Source organism: Lepus europaeus, chromosome 13, assembly GCF_033115175.1.
Source record: "Lepus europaeus isolate LE1 chromosome 13, mLepTim1.pri, whole genome shotgun sequence".
Classification (NCBI taxonomy): Eukaryota; Metazoa; Chordata; class Mammalia; order Lagomorpha; family Leporidae; genus Lepus; species Lepus europaeus.
In genome coordinates this window covers 41,133,573-41,152,453 of record NC_084839.1, presented here as the reverse complement: position 1 = coordinate 41,152,453, position 18,881 = coordinate 41,133,573, and the positions used below count along the sequence as shown (strand labels likewise).

Sequence of the window (18,881 nt, the reverse complement as noted above, 5' to 3'; positions counted from 1 at the left end):
TGAGTATTAGACATGTAGCATGACCACCAATTTTATGTCACAATTGCTACCATAAAATGACCTTTGGTGATTTTTGCTGCATGTGGCGGACAGCTCTTCCTTCACATCAGCGCTCTGTGGCTTTCTTTGCGGACTATTACGCTGTCTAAAGCTTATTTGGCGCTGTCGTGAGCCTCAACCCTTGTTATTACCCCGAAGGCCTGTCTTGAAAAAAAAAAAAAAATCCTATGCTCTATTGCGCGACTCCAGTCATTTACAGTTCTTACCAGCCTTGGCTAGCGTAATATTTTAATGCAAATATGCTTTACCATTGCATTGCATTTTATTTTTTTAAGTCCCCATGCTGCTGGCTGGCGAAAGACCCGTTTGATAGGAGTTCACTGAAATCGGCCTCTTATTCCCAGGTCAGCTCTCACTGAATGGACGCTATTTCCTGTGGTCGGTTAAAACATCATCACCAGGGGAAAAAAAAAAAAAAAAGGTTAATTAAACTTCCATTGACAGAGTTTTTTTTTTTTTTTCTTGAAGATCCTGTGTGTGATAAACCCACCTAAGGCAGAAATACCATCCATTTCTTATTTCCCTACCACCAATGCAAATTTACATGTGAGTAACATTATTTAATTAGGCTTCCATTTTTCAACCTGCTTTGTGTAGTCAGAAAGTGTTTGAATACAAGGCCAGTTTACCGTTCCAATGCAAACCGCTGCCGAGAAAGTGGTCTGTCCACGCCACACCACCTTTGAATTGTGTATATAATTTTATAAATGATATAAAATCTGCTTCTAGCCTCTGAAAAAAAAATACCACAAGCATGGCACGCTGCAATTTTGGAAGGATTTAAAATATGTGATTTCTGCTGGTACCTACTGTATTGGGTTTTATATAAAGCTTTTTTCAATAAGGTAAATTGTTACATGACAAACTCATCTTCCACCATTATCATCTGCTGTTTGTGTTTAACAACAGGAGTCCCGCTCTAACAAAACTGTTGTAATGGCTGTACAAATTACTCAGCTGAAAGCTTTTCACCAAACAAAACAGTATTAATCAGCAGTTCTTATGAAGGTGCTAATTAAAAACAATTTTCTTCCTCAGTTTGCAATACTAAAGCCATCTTCACTTGCACAGTTTCCAATATACAGCTACTGTATTTGCTCACACTTCAGGCCCTCCATTAACTATTGAATCTCCCATTAGCCATTTTATTACATTTCTGTTTACAGGCTTGTTGACATTTTAAAAGTCACAGTATGATCTGTTTTATCTATTAAAAAAATGTATTAATTGAAAAGTCAGGGTGACAAAAAAGGCAAGATTCAGACTGCAAACGCTCAGACTCCCAGGGCAGGGAACACAGGGAGGATTTAGCCGCAGCCTGGGCAGTAAGCTCCCTGGGCAAAATGAAATCTGAGAATGAAAGGCGGCATTTCAGGCTTAATGGTTTGTTGGACACAAATGGGCTCCTGCCTAATTTGGAAATAGGCCACTCAGGAAAACATATTTGCTCTGTCTAAAATCAGCCCGACTTCCCAAGCCACCTTTTCTCTCTGCGATATACTGGGCGTCACTCCTGGTATTTCCACCCAGGAGATTGGGAGCTGGGGTGGGGGTGCACCTGGAGCCCAGGACCTCTGGTCTACACAGCTTCACCTCCCTCGTGAGAGGGAGTGGGTACCAGCGGTGGGACACACCCTGCCCCCCACCCTGCCCCGCCAGGGTCCAGTGAAAGGGTCTTTCTGGACGATGCTACCAGACTGGCCCAGACCGCAACCAAGTCAATGGCTGAGTAAGCACAAAGACAAAACCCCTGGGAGCTGGGTTGAGGTGAGGGAAGGGGATGCCAGTCCATCCCTATTTTAAGACCAAAACCAAGACGCCTCACCCTCAGGAGAAGGGCTGCCCCTCTTTGGCAGTGGGGAAAAGGATAGAAACCACCACGGCCTCCCGCCGACGGCATTCAGACCAGGTAAGTCAAAAGCAGTTAACTAGTTTAGGACGGACACCTGGCTGTTGAAATAGGGCTCCAGAGGGCCACTAATCCTTCCATTCACTCAGTTAACTGCTGGATCCCCACATTGATTCAACAGGTATGCAGTGGTAAATTCAGCCCATACTGAAGCCAAAGGGAAAATCAGCAAGGGGTGGGCAGCGCTTCTCTGAAAACACCCGAGGAACCAGCCAGAAAAGCTTTTATGGCCCCGACAAGTTTTCTGCTGAATACTGAGCACCTAAATTACCCTTCCCTAATGGAAGTTACATTTTCATGCTCAGTCAAAAAGCCAACAAAATACACAATTTATACAAAATAGCATCAACCTCTTAGGTAGTCTTTTCTAGCACTTTTATCCCAATTCACAGCATATGTCTTGCTATAAAATAAAATCTATTTCTTATAACCAACTTGTATGTGGCTGTTCACATCACCGCATTAAAACTGACCATGGGTGACAGTAGGAACATTCTTACATCCAATCAAACCTACTTAGTATGACAAAGGAAAATCCTGCATTCTATCAGAAGAGAAAGGTTCACAACTAGCGGAATATCATAATAATTCCTATGATTTCCTATGTAGACAGGCTTCCTTTTGAAACAAACACATGCATGATTATGTAGACAATTACAGAAGGGGCCATTTCAATTGCAATTATACAAGCCAATACTGATGCACAGAAATAATCATAAAGTTTGAAATAAATGTAAATGAGTAAGGCTTTTTAGAGCTGCCATTATTTTTCCTTTCTCAATATTGGCATTCGACTAAAATTTGAGAAGATAAAAACGCTTAAATCATTCAATAATATACAACACCAGTTTCTTACAAACTTTCAAGGAGCCTGGACTAAAGATATTTTCGTGTGGAGAGTCCATGAACAGCGGATCTGTGAAACAAACCCTTACCATTTTGCAGATTTCCTAGGTTTTAATCACACCATAAATATATTTCTTTGGTAGGTACCTCTTGGGTAGGAATAGCTCAATTCTGACACATAGTTCTCAGGTATTTAAAAATAAACACATCACTAGTTTACCGTTCAAAATACAGTTTCTGCCAGAGAAATAAACATGGGGTTTCTACACTGACAACACACAAATGCAAATTGAATTCTTGCCAATTCATGTATTTTCATGAGAGAAAGAAGGAAATAGTCTCATGGTCCTGCTGTTCTATATTTTAAAGGAAAAAAGAAGAATAGACAATATCTTAGGTGCTACTGGAGGGATGAGTTTTGTCAGATTTAGTTGCAAGTCTTACAGAAGAACTCTTTTTTTTTTTTTTTTGCTGTATTTCCAGCAGTACAAATGGAACTACTTGCATAGCCTTTTAAAACATTCCAAATTCTAATTTTTTAAACAAGAAAATATGAAGCCAGTGTGCAGCCTATACAGTCGCCAAAGGAGAGCTGCCACTAGCTGAACTACTCAGCTAAATGGCTGGTTTGCATTGCCCTGGTCTTTATCTAGCACTGAGAATAGACTGCTGTTTTATCCAAAGAGGAATAAATTGCTGTTATTGTGATGTTAGCCCATCACTTGGCATTGCAATTCAAGTTTTTGTGAGAAAGCAATGTATGATCTAACTGCGACTTGACCTATGCCTTCCCAGATCCATCTAGGTGCTCTAATGGAGCAGAAAAAGTAGTGAATACAAGGACATGCAAACTGATGGTGAAAAATTTGTTTGATGATAGAAGAGAGCAGAGAAGATATTTGAGAGTCGCTGTTTGCGTGGCAGCTAAGTTTGTTTAACATGCAAAGGATGTGTCCCCAGTCCCCCACCTACCACTCTAATTGCATCCCACCGAATGCATGCTTTGCCTGGACTAAAGACATGAGGCTACAACAGCTAACCTGCTAATGACAATGCTGCTGAAGTGGGCACAGGTGATTCCTTACGGATAATCATCTGCATTTCCACAAAAGGCATCAGAGCACCGCCTGTGGGTGCGCCAGGCAAGGATGGGGTTTGGGTTCCCTGCAGAACGGGAGTTCCCTCTTCATCCTACCTAGCACCCATTAACTGTTTACTACTCATTTGAATCACAGCAGCTAACAATATATACTTATTTTAAATAAGATAAGCGTGTGATTGAGGTGTTTTTTGTTGTTGTTGTTTTTTTTTTTCCAAAAAAACTCCCCCTGGTTGCAATCCAGTGGATCAACCATTTATTCACAATTTCTCTGGAAAGGACCTGTTTTGAAAGAGGCCTGGAGAACAGCAGCAGTTAGATTTAAGCTCTGATAAAGGCTCACTTTTCATTCATAGTCAGAGCCTAAATGTGCTCTTCTTGTACCTAAACAGATAATAAGCACTCAGCGCACTCCCCCTCCTTGACACAGCACACTGAGACTAATCACACATAATTGGAGAGGAGGAGCAGAGGGCTGGCCACGCTATTGTGTCCAGAGGACAAACGGTCAGTTTATGAGGCTTTGGGCTGATGTAGTCATTTCTTATACATCTATAGGGAAAAAAACATCCTGTTTAAAAGGAAAAGACGAAGGAGAGAAAGAGACGCAGAAAGAGATGGCAGATGGAATACAATTAACTGGAGGGAGATCAGAGAGATGTGCTTTATTTATTTTTTAACCAGGAAGGAATCATGATGTTTTTGTGTTTGCTGATTAAAAACTCCCACCACCGAAAGAGAACAAGCCACCACCAAAAGAGAACAAAGACCTTTCTTTCTTTTTTCTTTTTTTAAAGTGGGACTGGGAATCACCAAAAGAAATTCTGTCTCAGTGAGACAGGAAAATATTTAGGTCGCTCAGGAGTCAAATTCACATCTCAGCCCGGCTGCTTATAGAGACTTGGAGACCAACAAGGCTGTGGTGCAGGCAGAGCAGCCAGCACAACGTGAAAAGGGGAGGCAGCCAGGGGGCTGGGCGAGGGTGGGTGAGGACAGGTGGGGCCTGGGGCCCACCCGTGGAATGTCTTGGAGGCAGCCTGCAGGACTCAGGGAGCTGGTGGCTTGTTGCGAAGTACACCCGTCACACGTTTCTGTTTTTGTGAGCCTTGGCCCTATGTACTGGATGTTTTCTTCCTCTTCTGAGAAGCTTAATCTTCTACCCGGATTTGGTTAAAATAAGCAGAAGGGGGTAATGCAGGTTTTCTTCATATAGGTCCGGGTTTTCCTTTTTCAACTGAAAACAATAACAGAAGAGAAGCATAAGGGAACTCAGACAAGCAATTTTTACCAGTCGATATTAATGTCGAATATAATGATGACTTTTTACCTAAATATATAATTTCGCGAAAATAACCACACAAAAAAAGCAACTCAAAGTAGTTCACAGTGGCATTGGCATAACAATACTGTACACTAGGATTTTTTTTTCTTTAGGTGAGGGGAGGGTATTTTCTTCATAATTACCCTGAAACTGCATTTGTGACCTCCCTGAGCTGTGAGCCACCGGACCGCGGGGAGATCTGGGACTTGGCCTGGTCCTCCGCCGCCCAGCCGTTCGTTGGGCGCTCCCTCCTCTCCCTGCCCGCCCAGCACTGAGGACTGGGAGACAACCCCAGGCACAGGGACAGGCTGGTGGGGCCCAGAACTGTTCGAAGGCTCTCCGGGTGCTTCTTAGGGGATTTCACGTGAGTGATAAGGAATTCAAAACTTCTCTTCTCTGAGGGAGAGAACATATTCCCACGATTTCAGCAGCCACATCTGATACTGGCCAGGTGAAACTCTGAGGGCCTTTCTGTGATAAGATTTGAAAATCCTGTCAGAGTCTTCAAGTCTAAAGTTCACCTTTTCTTCCTCATTCGGCTAGAATAATTTTGACGGTCATACTTATGTTTATTCTGGCAAATAGTCATTTGCTGTTTATCAAGATAAAACTCATGTTCTCGACATAGGTGTTTCCGAGCCAACTGCTAATTCACTTTTTGATTTGTAGGAATCAGAGATAAATATTTCTTTTAATTATATGTGGAACCAGTTCCTTTATTGTTTCAGATCAGTCAAACACTCCTCCACCCCCATCCTACCCTAAAGCTACACAAATTGGCTCCAACATCACACTTTCCTGGATTGGTGTGTCTGGGGCATGTTAACCTGAATTTTTGCAAATTACACGTTTCTTCTAAATCCGATTCCCAAAGTATGACATGCCCTCGCTACTGAGGACAGGAGCCATAAGCCCAAGTTTCCGCTTCCACCGGGGAGCAGGCAGGCCGGGCTTCCTGGTCCTGTGACCTGAGGATGCAACTTCTGCTTGCTTAGGCCGTGTGTGTTCTGTTCAAAGCTGATTCGTCCTCTGTTTAGAAAGAGCCTCACGGATTTTTGTTGCCGCCTAAGTTAAACACAGGTCCCTCAGCACCACTCTTTAATCATCTTTTTTCAATGCCTAGAAAATCACAAACTTGCCAATCTGTACCCACTCACCAGGACCTCCCAACTGTGAACACCTTTGTCGTTAGTTGCCCTGGTGATAGAGGGAGCTCCACAAAAGGTGCTATGGGAAAGAAGAGGTCAAGCTTGTGAAATTTCTTCCTTGGGGACCGGGGCTGAGGGAAAGTTGGTCACTCAGTGTGTGTCAGCTGACCTGCTCAGTCACAATGCACTCATATACAGAGGCTCAAGTGAGCTCTTCGTGAAGTCCCTGAGGTAATATGTGGGGTACATCATTCTTCTGCAAATGTGGCTTAGAAATCACTTTGAACTTGAATTCTGTGCTGACCTCTGGAGGCCAAAGCAGGGGGCTTGGTTGCCGGAAGGGGCTGGGGTCGCCCGGACTTGACTGTGAGCCCTTCCTGTGCGAGTCAGAAGAACTGACAACTCCCAAAACCAAACCAAACACAAAGCACTATCACTCAGGGCTGCCGGTGTCGGAATCAAGCAGGTCTGTTATGCGAGAGGACCCAAATACACACAAGCTGCTAGGAAACACTTCCTTCAGTGAGGGCACGTTATGAGGTTGAAGAATAAGTCCATGTACCCAGGCTGTACTGCTTTGCCCAATTCGTAATTATAATTTTAAGAAATAAAAAAGCACCTTGGAAACAAAAACAAAAAGCAAATTGTGAATAAAACAATTTTTCAATTTCACAGGTTAAAACAAGGTCTTTTGAGGACTGTGCTAAATTATATAGCAGCTATTAGCATTATGCTTTACTTCATAATTGGATGTAACACACTCAGCCTCACTACGGCGCGAGCAGCAGCAGCGGGAGCGGAGTTCAGACTGTTTACCCTTTACAGTATCCACAATTATCAACAGCACACCACACAGATTATAAGCACCAGCCACTTGTAATGTGGCATTTTGAATAGATAAGCAGAAGTGCAATACGGCCGTGCCTTTAACACAATGTACTGCCTTCACAGGCAAGCCCAAGCCTATTCTTCTGGCTGAGTACAAAAATATAGAAAATAAACACTCGGGTGATTTTTGCAAAAAGTTAGGGGGAAAAAAAAAGCAACAACTACCCATGGCAAGTAAAATTATATTTCAAGGAACATTTGCATGAACAAGAGCATTATTTTTTTTTTATCAACTTATTTCAAGCCAGCTGTCATCTCGCAGCCACGTCCACTACCTTGCTAAACAGTTTGCTATCTGAACATGGGGAGGGTTTTGAGCCACACGGTGAGGCAAGGCGTTTGATTCCCAGCCTGGGGGAGACCAGGGGGCTCAGGAGCAGAGGCAAGTGTTTTTATTTTTCTTCGTGTTGCCTGGATGAACAGAAAGACGATGCCTCTTTTTTTTTTTTTTTTTTTTTTTTTTTTTTTTAAACACCCTGCACCTTTGGCTGCCTGGTCCCCAAGCACGCTGGCTGCGTGGTGTGGGCACCATTTAACAAAAGCACTGGCAGAAGAGTGCAGAATGGCACCGTTTTGATTACAGGCTTGCTTTTTAACGGAAATAAAATTTCACAGTTAACAATGAGAGGTGAAAAGTTTAAGAGGCAAAGCCGTTCCTCCTGATCACTGACTGTTAATCAGCTTCATGGGTGGTTGCCTAAATCTGTAGATTTTTTTTTTTTTTTTTTACCTTGCACTACTGCCAAGATCGTAACTAATTTTTTCCCCTGTTGTAAGAGGAGGGTGAAAACTCGGCACACAAGGCAGCTGCGTATGAGTGACGGGAGGCACTAATGCAGAGGGCAAAATTAAAATTCATGAATCTCTTCACAACCATTTGTGTAACAAGATTAAGACGGGACTGCGGAAAAGAGCGGCATTATCAGGCGTCTTACAGTCCTCCAGCTGGTTACACTCTATTCCAACACAGTAGGGCTAAGAGGATAACACGCAGCCCCGAGGAAGACGCTGCTCCTCCGTTGGGGAGCAGGCGCGTCCCAGGGACCACGGGGCTCCGGCTAGAGACGGAGAGGAAGAAAGCTGATTGCCGCTCAAGATGGAAAACTTTTAAGCCCTGGCTATTAGTACGCGGCCAACAAAAGGCGTCGGGGTGGAGTTCCCCGCGGCCGCGCCGGCTCTTCCAGTCCCCGCAGCTCAGGGCGGCTGGCCGTGGGGGTGGCGGGCGGGACAGGGGGACGCGGCTGCTGCCTTCGGCCGGTGCCCCCGCGCAGGTTCAGCCAGGAGTGGGCCGCTCCCCATGCGCTCCAGCTCGGCCCCCGGCTCCGTGCCAGGCCTCCTCTTATGAAGAGCAATCCACGTGGGAGCTGCAGTTGGGTCATGGCGCATGGCTCTGTCCAGTCTGTTCCCAGTTTTCCCCGCGTTGGAGCAGGTGCAGAGGGACCAGAGCCGTTCTTTTTTTTTTTTTTTTTTTTTTTTTGCTAGCAGCAGAAAGAGCTCTCATCTTCCAAAGTAAATGTCACAGGTACGCATTGATTCATTTTACTCAGGGCACCCCAACTCTGTGGAATATCCCCGGAGAGATCTGCTCCCTGAGAGTGAAATGCAAGTCACCCTTCATTGAAAAAAAAAAAAAAAAAAAAGGAATAGAACTATCTTCTTAGGCCAATGTCAGCATTTAAGCAATTCTGCAGAGAGAAAAACTAAGGCCACTTGGTATTTATGGAGATTTATTTTTGAGGGGCCAATCAATCAGGCAATGATTGTTGATGAGTCCTAGCTGGGTGTGATGCACCATGTACATACATACATGTATGTATAGACACACACACATTTATGTAGGGGCATGTGTTAGAGGGTCTGGAATGTGCTGTGCTAGGCAAGGTAGTGCTCAGCGTTGGAGATGAGAAGCAGCGGCTGCCCTCCACTAGAGTTCTAGACAAAGGACAGGTGGGCACCAAGCCCTTGAATGTCTTGCATGACCCAGCACCCTTCAGCTCTTGGCAGGAGGAGAGAGGGCATCAGGCACAGCGCTGAACTTCTGTGCGGGAGGAACACTCCTGCCTCTGCTCTCCTGAGCTGTCATTGAGAAACTAAAAGCATGTGTTGTTCCAGGGTAAGAGTGAGTGACGTGCCATTGAAGCAGCCATCCACTGATCCCCATAGCTCCAGCCTGACCCTGGAGAGAAGGCCACCTTGTCCCCTTGGGTGGAGGAGCCCAGGGTGCCGGGACAGGGCCTTCCCTCACCAGGTACCGCTCTCTTCAAGGAGGGGGGAATTGAAAACCACATCCTGGAGAAGGTGGCCAGGGTTTGAATGGAAGACCATTCTGTTTTCAATCATTTGGTTGTGAGCAGTGGGCCTCACTCACCCCCCCGGGAGAGGGTGGGATTTAACACTTTCAGTTCACAAAGCCCTCTCCCCCTACCAGGGGCTGGATAAAACCCTAGAGATCCACAGAAGTGAGCCCATTTCCAGAAACGGAAGGTTTCCTATCTCTTACTTGGAAGGTCAGACTTACTTTGTATATAATTTTTCAAAAGCTAATGTACTCCTACATTATATCACAGTCCTGGGTAATAAAGAATGCTGTTCACATGGTCCCAGGAGAAAATTAAGGTCAAGCCTTTACTTTTCTGCCGTCACAACTTGTGAAATCATGGCTAGTCAAAGTCTCCTACCGAGGTCAGACCAGCTCAGCAAAGGCAGATTTCCTTAGGGCACACAGTTATGGAAGCAATACTTGCTACACTAGTCACTGTGACACGAATTAGCAAGTGTGAGAACCCTAAAAAGTTTGCAGAACACTTGCCTCGCCGTGTCCTATATCGCCCTATACCCATAAATAATAAAAAGGCTGATAACATTGCTTTATGTAAGTAGGCTTAGAAATCACTCTCAGATAAGTGCTTTTGACCTAAATCTTGTAGCGCCTCGATCTGACATGTAACCCCACAACTGTGAAATTCTGTATGAGGTTTAACAGTCTCAAACTGTCACCTGACCCAGCCGTAAAGCAAGCAGAGATAAAGATTTACAGTCCAACGTGATACAATTAGACATTCACCTTCTATTTAATTCAGTGCAGCTAAGCGTTTAACCTACTTAACAGCCCAATGTTTTTCATTAAAACATAAATGCATGTTTATCATTCATTCTATGCCACCTCCCCTTGCATCCTACAAATTGGTCCATTATGAATGAAAAGATTAGTTTGTTATGGAGAAAGGAGTAAACAGGAATGGTTTCTGTAGAAATCCTACTAGACATGCAAAGATAAAAGATGGCTTTAGCACACAAAATAATCAGATACAAATAGCTGTTCAGAAGCCACACACCTAAGGAGGACTTTAATCAAATATTTAGGGTACCTGCCAAAAAGACCATGATCTCTTCAAAATGCAATGCGGATTAAAGTGTTATCTAACACAAGCAGAAAACTAACCTTGGAGTGGAAGTTTGAAATGTGTTCATCATAATTTTCATGTCTTTGGATAGAGAAACCAGCTTTTTCAGCTAGATTGCAAAACTGGTTTAAAGTATTCCCACGGCGTGGGGCGAATACCATTGCTTTCCCCTGGAACATACAAAAGGAAATTCACACATTTTAAATCTGGAAGACAACCAAACATAACAGCAACTGGTCAAAGCACTGGATTTTCTGCTCTCAGGTAGAAAAACTTGATTGTTCTTGAGACGTCCACACAGGACGGGTATTCACAGGAAGAATGATTTCAAGGCTAGAGATCCAGCCAATGAGAAAAAAAAAAAAAAAAAAAAAAGAAAAGTTCACATTCAAATGGCCAGTTGCTCTGTTTAATCCTTTTCAAACAACACATGCAAGAAACTGTGATGGGAAGTTGATGTTCTGAAAAATGCTCACTGTCTTGGGTCCAGTGGGTGCGAGCACTGGCTAGATGTTAGAGTAACTGGCTCAGGGCAGTACCACTCACCTTGTGTCTCGATAGCACCTGCCAACATATCCACAGCACAGCTCCAGAGCAGGTGGCAACAGATGCGCTTGTAAGTGTTAGTTTATTGTGTCTTGAAAATTCAGTATCAAGAAGTCCTCCCGAGAAGCAAGGAACCACAATCCCTAGTGGAGAGCTTTCACATTTCCATCCCACCACCAGCCTCTTCCCTGACCCTGCCGTCAGAGGCAAGGTTATGGGGTTTTGGTTTCTGACTACATTCAGTCCTTCAGAATTGTCATTGCTATAGCAAAGCAGCTCCTCACAGTACTCAAATGATTGCTTTTCAAAGAAAGTGGAAGAATGAGGGTAAACAGGCTTTTCTAAATGAATCACAGAATCTTATGAGATTGTTACAATGGGGAGAATGGGAGGGCTTGAGGAAACCATATGGCAGACTGCAGAAGACCCTCTGATATGAAACTCCACAACAAACATTTGGCACCTACTGGGAGTGTGTGGCTTTTTCCTCTCCCTCCCAGATGTATACACAATGGGCAAACTGCCGGACCTTCTTTTCTTTCTATTTTCTTTTAAGATGGCTATATGCTTCTGTTAATTTCAAGGCTATACTGCACCGCACTGCATTGCCACCACAGGTGTTGAGAGAATCATGAAAGTATAGCCCAGTTTCTTAGGAAAAGTAGTTTACCACTCACACCTGTCACCCATCTCTGGAGCAGCTGGTGTGTGTCAGGCACGGGGCTGGGCATTCACATCTACACCAGCTCCTTTAGTCTCCAAACCACCCCCTCTGATCAATACTAGCAGATCCACGTTACGGGATGCTCAGGAAGTCTAATTGGCCAAGCTGACACAAGTGGTAAAGAACCAGCAGCTCATCTACCTGACTCCAACACCAATGCTCTTTCCACTACGCCACATAGTCTTCTTATTAGTCATGGTGATGATGGTAAGGACGATAGCTACCGCTTGCTGCGTGCACCGCAAACCCTCCCTCTAATCCCCTCAGCCACCTTCTCAGCAACGTCGGATGGTGGACTGCATTTTACAGATGACTAAACATGCAGGGAAGGGTTTGAAGGATATAAGGAGGAACTGTGTGATAGAAAGGATTCTGCACTTAAAGGGACTCTCCAATTAAACAGCTGTGGGTCACCTCAGGACAATCAGAAAAAGCAATCATAGAACTCTTGAGCTAAAGGGACCTGGGAGGTGACGTGGTCCCATCTCTGCATTTTTGTTGACAAGAATCTTGAAGCTAGCCTCACCGATTCAGAATTTTCTCATCCATCGAATGGGAAGAACAAAGCCCATCCTGCCTTTTTTTTTTTTTTTTTCTCCCCAGGACCTAATTAGGTGATGAAAGTGAAAATAATTTGAAAAACAAGGTTATACAGATGTGAGGTTAGAAAAACCCACACTACCTCACAGTGCTATAAAAATTCTATCAATTCTCTCTCCCTCTCTCACCTGCAAGAAAATACACGGATACACTGTCCTGGCCATCAGTGCGTTTTCACACTGTGTTTACATAGACACGTACATTATTATAGCAGCACCAGTCACGCCACTACACTTAAAGGTTCTGTCAGCCTTTCCAATATTAATTGCTATTTTCAGGCAGTTTTCAAACTTAGCAGCAAAAATTCATTTTTACGTGAAACTAGATATAATACGTGGTCTCAGCAGGAGAGCAAAAGTCTCCATTAAAAGAGAGAGAGAGAGAGAAGACTGGTAGGTCATTTTAGTCATTTCTGAGAGCTGGTTGCCATTCTGGATTGTTGAATAATGGGAATTGTTTTAAAGGCAACTACAAGGATTATTGTATAGTTGTAACTGAAGAGCTGTTTGTTGTTGTTTGTTTGTTTGTTTGTTTGTTTTTTACAGCCCTTATCTAAGCTCTATATCGTAATGTTTGCAGGGCTATAGGTTTCTTGGCTATGCTGGTGTTTGCGTTCGTAAGACGTGAGTTCCCACATCCCACCGATGGGTGGGTTGGGGTGAGCCGTAAGGGGACTACAACTGAAGCACATGGCAGTGCCCCCTGCCCAGACATCTCCTTCCTTCTGGTCGAAGTTCACCTGTGCTTGCCTAACTGCCCTGTGTAAAATAGCAGCCACCCTCCCCACCCCCAGCCCCCAAGGGCTCCATCCCTTTCCCTGCTTTATTTTTGTTCTTAGCACTCATCACCACTGACACACATTATATCCCTGCTAGTTACTGCCTGTCTCCTTCGGCTGGAATGTTCTCTCCATGACAACCGGATCTTCTAACGTCTTATTCACTGCATTTTCTCAGTGCCTAGCATATAGTAGGCACTCAGTCAATATCTGCAGAGAGAATAAACTAAACCCAGGCATTGGATGATCAGAAAAATGCAAGTCTTTGAGAAGTTGAAGGCCACGTTCTCCTGCTTATTGTATGAAAGGATTTTTCTCCAGGAAGCTTTTACAGAGTCAGCCGCTAAGAAGTCATTGCAGAGGGCAGCACTCTGTGCACAACTCTGTACCCATAAGAAAGAGAAAAGGTGGCAGTAGTTTTAATCTCTAATTACTCTGTGGTGAGTTTTAAGTTTTCTTCTTTATTTGTGGACTACAGACACCTTGGAGACATGGATTGATATTTATGAGAAACAACAATATGCCATCCATTCATTCCACAAACATCCACCAAGGCTTCCTGAGTGCCAGTGTCTGCCCCACCCAGCAATGGGTGGTTCTGGAGGCCCTCAGTTTGCCTGGACAGCAGGACACTTCATCTGTGGAGCAGTACACTCAGAGGAGAAAGCCTTACAACTTAGGCTGCAAAAATCAGAACAAGCAAAGCAATATAGATTTCAAATTAGCCCATCACTTTAGAAAAATTATTTTCAATTTACCAAAGCACAACTTTCTAAGCATTCAGTCACATAATCATTTTAAACTCAGAATGAACACTCAATTGAATGTAAAATTTTGACTGATGAGCAGAAATTTGAGAAAATTCATTTCTCCCTGGAGAGAGGAGAGAAGTTCCACCAAATGACACTGTTTATATTGTGAGCTCGGTGGTTGCTATTTTGTGAGACTACTCTATACGCATATATTAAAGGGTGTGTACTTCTGGAAAAATAAACATGCTTCAGATTTATTTTAAAAGGAATATGCTATGCCAATGAAATACCTTCATTTCTTTTTCATTTCCAGGCAACCAACTGTTAAATACCAATTACATGTTTAAGTTTATGCTTATTTTAAAACTTGGTTTCTATGATGCTGTCTCCACTGGCTTCCTCTCCTACCAGCTCTCCTCTGTCTCCTTCCAAGGCTTCTCTTCTCCCTCTGCCCCATAATTGTCCGTGTCCCTAGGGTTCTGTCCACCTTTTTCTTCATGATCTTTGTTAATTCCAGGCATGTACTAAACTCCAAAGCTTCAACGATCACACTTGCGCACCCACAACTCCCAGTCTATGACGTTTGAGCTCATATCCATGTTTTCAAGTGCCCACTGATCTCTGCATGTGGATATTTTGAAAATACCCATCATGTTTAAAATGAAACTCAATACATTCCCTTTCCCAGGGCACTACCCATCAAACAACACACACACACACACACAGAGCATACCTGCAAAGTATCAAGAAGTTCTATATCCATCAACTTCAAAATGAAGTTGGAGACCTGGAAATCAGGGCATCGTCTTTGAAACCTTTTCAATGCCACACCCACCTTCTGCACTGCATCATTGTCACTCACTGCAGATGCTTCTCGAACTGTGTTCTAAATGGCTGATACAAGGGGGACCACGACAGAGGACGCTCTGGTCTTCTCATACCAAACGTAATTTTCATTTAATTCTCTTTGTTCTGTTTCATAATTGGGGTGCTGGCTAAACATGTTTTTGACCAAATGGTTCTGCTATTTAAACAACATTAGAAAACCATGGACATAAGTCTCATCTTCTTGGAATGGCTGGCAAAGCCACATGTGGCCTGAACCATGCCTATGTGTACAGCCCTGTCTCCTGCTGCTCTCTGGTGCTCACCTTGGCTCTAATGAGACCAACCCAATCGGAGCCCCCTGGTATGTTTTGTCTTGTATCCGTGTGTATTCAAACATGTGAACATTGCTTTAGGGCGGAATGCCTCCCTTACCTCCTGTGTTTTGTCTGCCTGGTGAACTTACTCATCCCTCAGCAGCCACATTGGACACCCTGTCCCTGTGATGCCCTTGCCTACCTCTGGCTTCCTCACTGTGCTTTGAAAGGGAGCCACATCCCCTCCCTGCCTCCCTGGGTTGTCCACACCTCTCCTGTGCCCTCAGCACATCCTCAGGTCACTGCTCACTCACCCATGATCCCTCTCAGGCTGGTCATGTTGGACCCCAGGTGCAAGCATGGTGCCTGCATCTACAAGGCACTCAACGCATGTTTGCCGAATGACTCTCGGGGCACACCCACTCACTCCCCTCTTCTCCAGGTAGAAGTCAGCCCATGGTGGACTGCTCGGGAGCCCTGCTGCTTTCAGGCTCGCCCTGGCTCCAGACCAGCCTCTCCTAGAGCCCACATCTGACCACATCGCTGCTCACAAATTTTCAGTGGCTCTCTATCTCCCGTAGGATAAATAAAGCCCAGTCTCTTCTCCATAGTGTTTGTGGCCTTTCTTGGCCTTTCACCCCTCTCCTGCAAGCCAGAGAGACACTCTCACACGGCCAGCCAGAGCAAATGTCTGCATACGTGACTCTCCGCTCCTTCCACCAGGGCTGCTCCATCTGTGGTCTTCCTCTGACTCCTACAATGCCCTTCTTCCTATGCAAGGCCAAAGTCAAAACCACTGCCTTTGGGGAAGGCTTTCTCAGGCAGTGAGTCACCCTTCCTTCCTGCCTTCTCCTGGCGTCCCTTTCCCAGAACCCACCAAGTGCGTGATACTTCCTGGGAGCTCATGCCCTAACCTGCCCTGCCACACTAAGGGTCTCCCCGTGTTGCAGGCGCTCAATCAGCAGCCAGGTGGGGGTTAGCCAAGAACTTCTCTGGGGCTCTCTATTGCTAGGACGATGCTTCCAGAGCTCTCCGGCAGTGAGCCGCATGTGGTGGGATGCAGCAGTTTACCAAGAACGGGTGAGGACTTGCTGGCTTCTGACGCGACTAGCAGACAGGAGCCCGAGTGTTCATCAGCACCCAGTCTGTTCACCGACTGAGCCCAGCCTCACGAGGCAGCTCCCCAGAGATCAGCGGGAACAGTTTATGCATATGGGGCAGAGATGGCCTATTTAGGGGAAAGACGAGGCAGCCTGCAGGTGAAAAGGAACTGCTCTTCTAAGAGGAGGCTCTGCGACTTACATCGCTAGCACCCCTCGGGTACAAGGCAGGGCTGCAGGAAACTGGTGAGCAGGGAGGGCCTCCTCCAGTGGCGGAAGCAGCCTAAGCCAACTGCACGGTGATATTGTTGAATTCCTGACATGTGGTCGGCGGTGATAATAGCTGGGAGAGCTGTCAGTATTGCTTCACAGCCTTTCCCTCGTGGTCCTGGGTTAAGGCTTGCTGCCTGGCCGGTCTGGCCGTCCTCCCTGGGCCATGGCCACTTCAGAGGAATATTGGTAGAACCCATTTGTTGGTTGTCATTTCTGGACCAAAGTTCAACTTGCAGGCTGCTGTAGCTGTATTTTAAATTACATTTGGGTCCTCTGATCCTGGGCCTTGCTGTTGTCACTGACTTTGAAGGGCCACAACGACGTAGAGTCACCTTATCAATCATTAGCAACAAGAAGCCGCTCATCAGAGGGCAAGTGGTGGGGGAGAGGGAGGGCATTGCTTCTTGAGTAAAGCCGGCTGGCTTCATTCTTCTACAGTATCCATTCTTTTCTTTTGATGTTGTAAGTTCGCTGGAGACTCCCTGGCAGTATCTGGCAGGGGTCAGCTGCTTTCACAGTGTCTCTAAACCAGCTAGTGGAGAAGTTTCCATCTGGGGCAGGTGACAAATATTCCTGCTGGTACTGGGGGGGCCCTGTAATGACTCCACAGGCACTCGGCTGAGAATCTAAGTTTTGCTTTGGGATTTGACATCAACCCCAGGCCAAGCGAAGAACCCACTCCGGTGGCTATATGCTGTCTCTCTGGGGGGAGCCCTGCTTCCTCTTATTTATGATTTCATTATAAAAATGGAAAAGCTAGGGTGTGGGATGGCAGAAGTTTGGCACAGTGGTTAAGGTATTCCTTGGGACACCCACATCCCATATCAGAGTACCTGGGTTCAAGTCCTGGCTTTGCTCCCAATTCCAGCTTCCTGCTAATGTGCAACACGAGAGGCAGCAGGTGATGGCTCAAGTAGATGGGTCCCTGCCACCAAAGTGGGAGACCTGGATGGAGGTCCCAGCTCTTGGCCTTGTCCTGGCGTTGCTCTGGCTGTTGCAGGCATCTGAAGAATGAACCAACAGATGGAATAGCGCTCTCTCTCTCTCTCTCTCTCTCTTTCTCTTAAAAAGGAAACCGTTGTCCTTATGGAGCACCTCCTGGGTGCCAGGCATGTGCCAAGGCTTTTGCACAGGTGAGTTTAGCAGCCCCCAAGGTGGGTGTAGTTCACCCTGTCTTTTTACAGGTGAGGAAACTCAAGCTCCAAAAAGCTGGGTGGTTGGTAAGAGCAGACTGGGGATTTGTATCAGATTTTTCCTTCCACCCACTGCACTTTACCTTGAGTCAGTGAGCCTATGAACTTGAAGCACTTGGCTGAAGCGCACCTTTTGCTGAGTACCACAAAAACTCACTTGCTTGTCACTCAGAATCACCAACAACTCGGGATGCATCAGGGTAGGCCCCCATGTTCCCTTGTGGGTCTCTTGCGGCAGCCTCAGCCCCTGGGCCCCAGAGAACATTAAAGCCAGCTCTCAGTGTAAGATAGCAAACCCTTGAGTGCTGTCTTGTTCTTGGACCACGACTTTCCCAACAAGCAGGGGAGGGCCTTTGGAATCAGGACAGCCAGCCCTGAGAGCGAAGAAGCAGATGAGGACAGTTTTTCCTCTGCTTACCCTGATGTAGTGGGAACCCTTCCAGCTGCTGTTCCCTGCCATGTCCACCTGCTGCTCCTGTGGTGCGTCTGGGTAGAGGCCCAGGGAGTGCAAGCGCTCTGCCTCCCCACACCTCCTGAGGTGGGGGAGATTCCAGGGTGCTAAATTTGGTACATCAGTGTGCGATCTGCCTCCTGGATTTCCCCTCTGGCCATGGGCCCCTTGCACATTACATAGAAGACCCGGCAGCCTTGGGCACTGGCCGTTCCGTGAGGAGCCTAAACAAGGCCCCTGCTCCCATTTCTAATCTGGCATCTTGGTGCAGGTCCCTCGGCTTCAGCCTCCCTGTCCCTCGTGTCTCTTGCGGTCTGGGTGAGTACCACCCTCGCTAGGGCTGTGCCTCCTCCTTCTCTGGGCTAAGGGTGATCTCAGTCGCCGGCAGGAGGGCTGCTGTGTGGAGCCACACTTCATGGTTTAGCCAAGGGGAGGGAAGAGCTGCTAGAGATTCCAGTCCAATCCGCATTTAGGTCCATTCATAGCTTGGGCAGTTTTCTTATGTAAATCATGCGAATGATTCATAACAGAACCCAGGTAAACCACACGAATCTGCCCCCAAATGTTGTGTTTGCCATAGACTGGCTTTGAAGAGGTACTGGTGACGAGTGAGGCCTACGAGTCCCTGACAGCGCTGTGTTTACGGA

General features: G+C 45.8%; 1 protein-coding gene across 2 annotated transcripts in view; it reads right to left on the bottom strand.

Moving 5' to 3' along the window:
• Positions 1 to 4,542: 4,542 nt before the first annotated feature.
• The window catches only part of CAMKMT (calmodulin-lysine N-methyltransferase), a 467,624-nt gene continuing 453,285 nt past the window's right edge, over positions 4,543 to 18,881 (bottom strand). For both annotated transcript variants that reach the window (XM_062209372.1, XM_062209373.1), the window contains 2 exons: positions 10,714 to 10,845; positions 4,543 to 5,148 (listed from right to left, as the gene is read on the bottom strand). In XM_062209372.1, the coding sequence (XP_062065356.1) occupies positions 5,071 to 5,148; positions 10,714 to 10,845 (210 nt within the window). In that variant the 3' untranslated portion in view covers positions 4,543 to 5,070. The remainder of the gene's footprint in view (positions 5,149 to 10,713; positions 10,846 to 18,881) is intronic.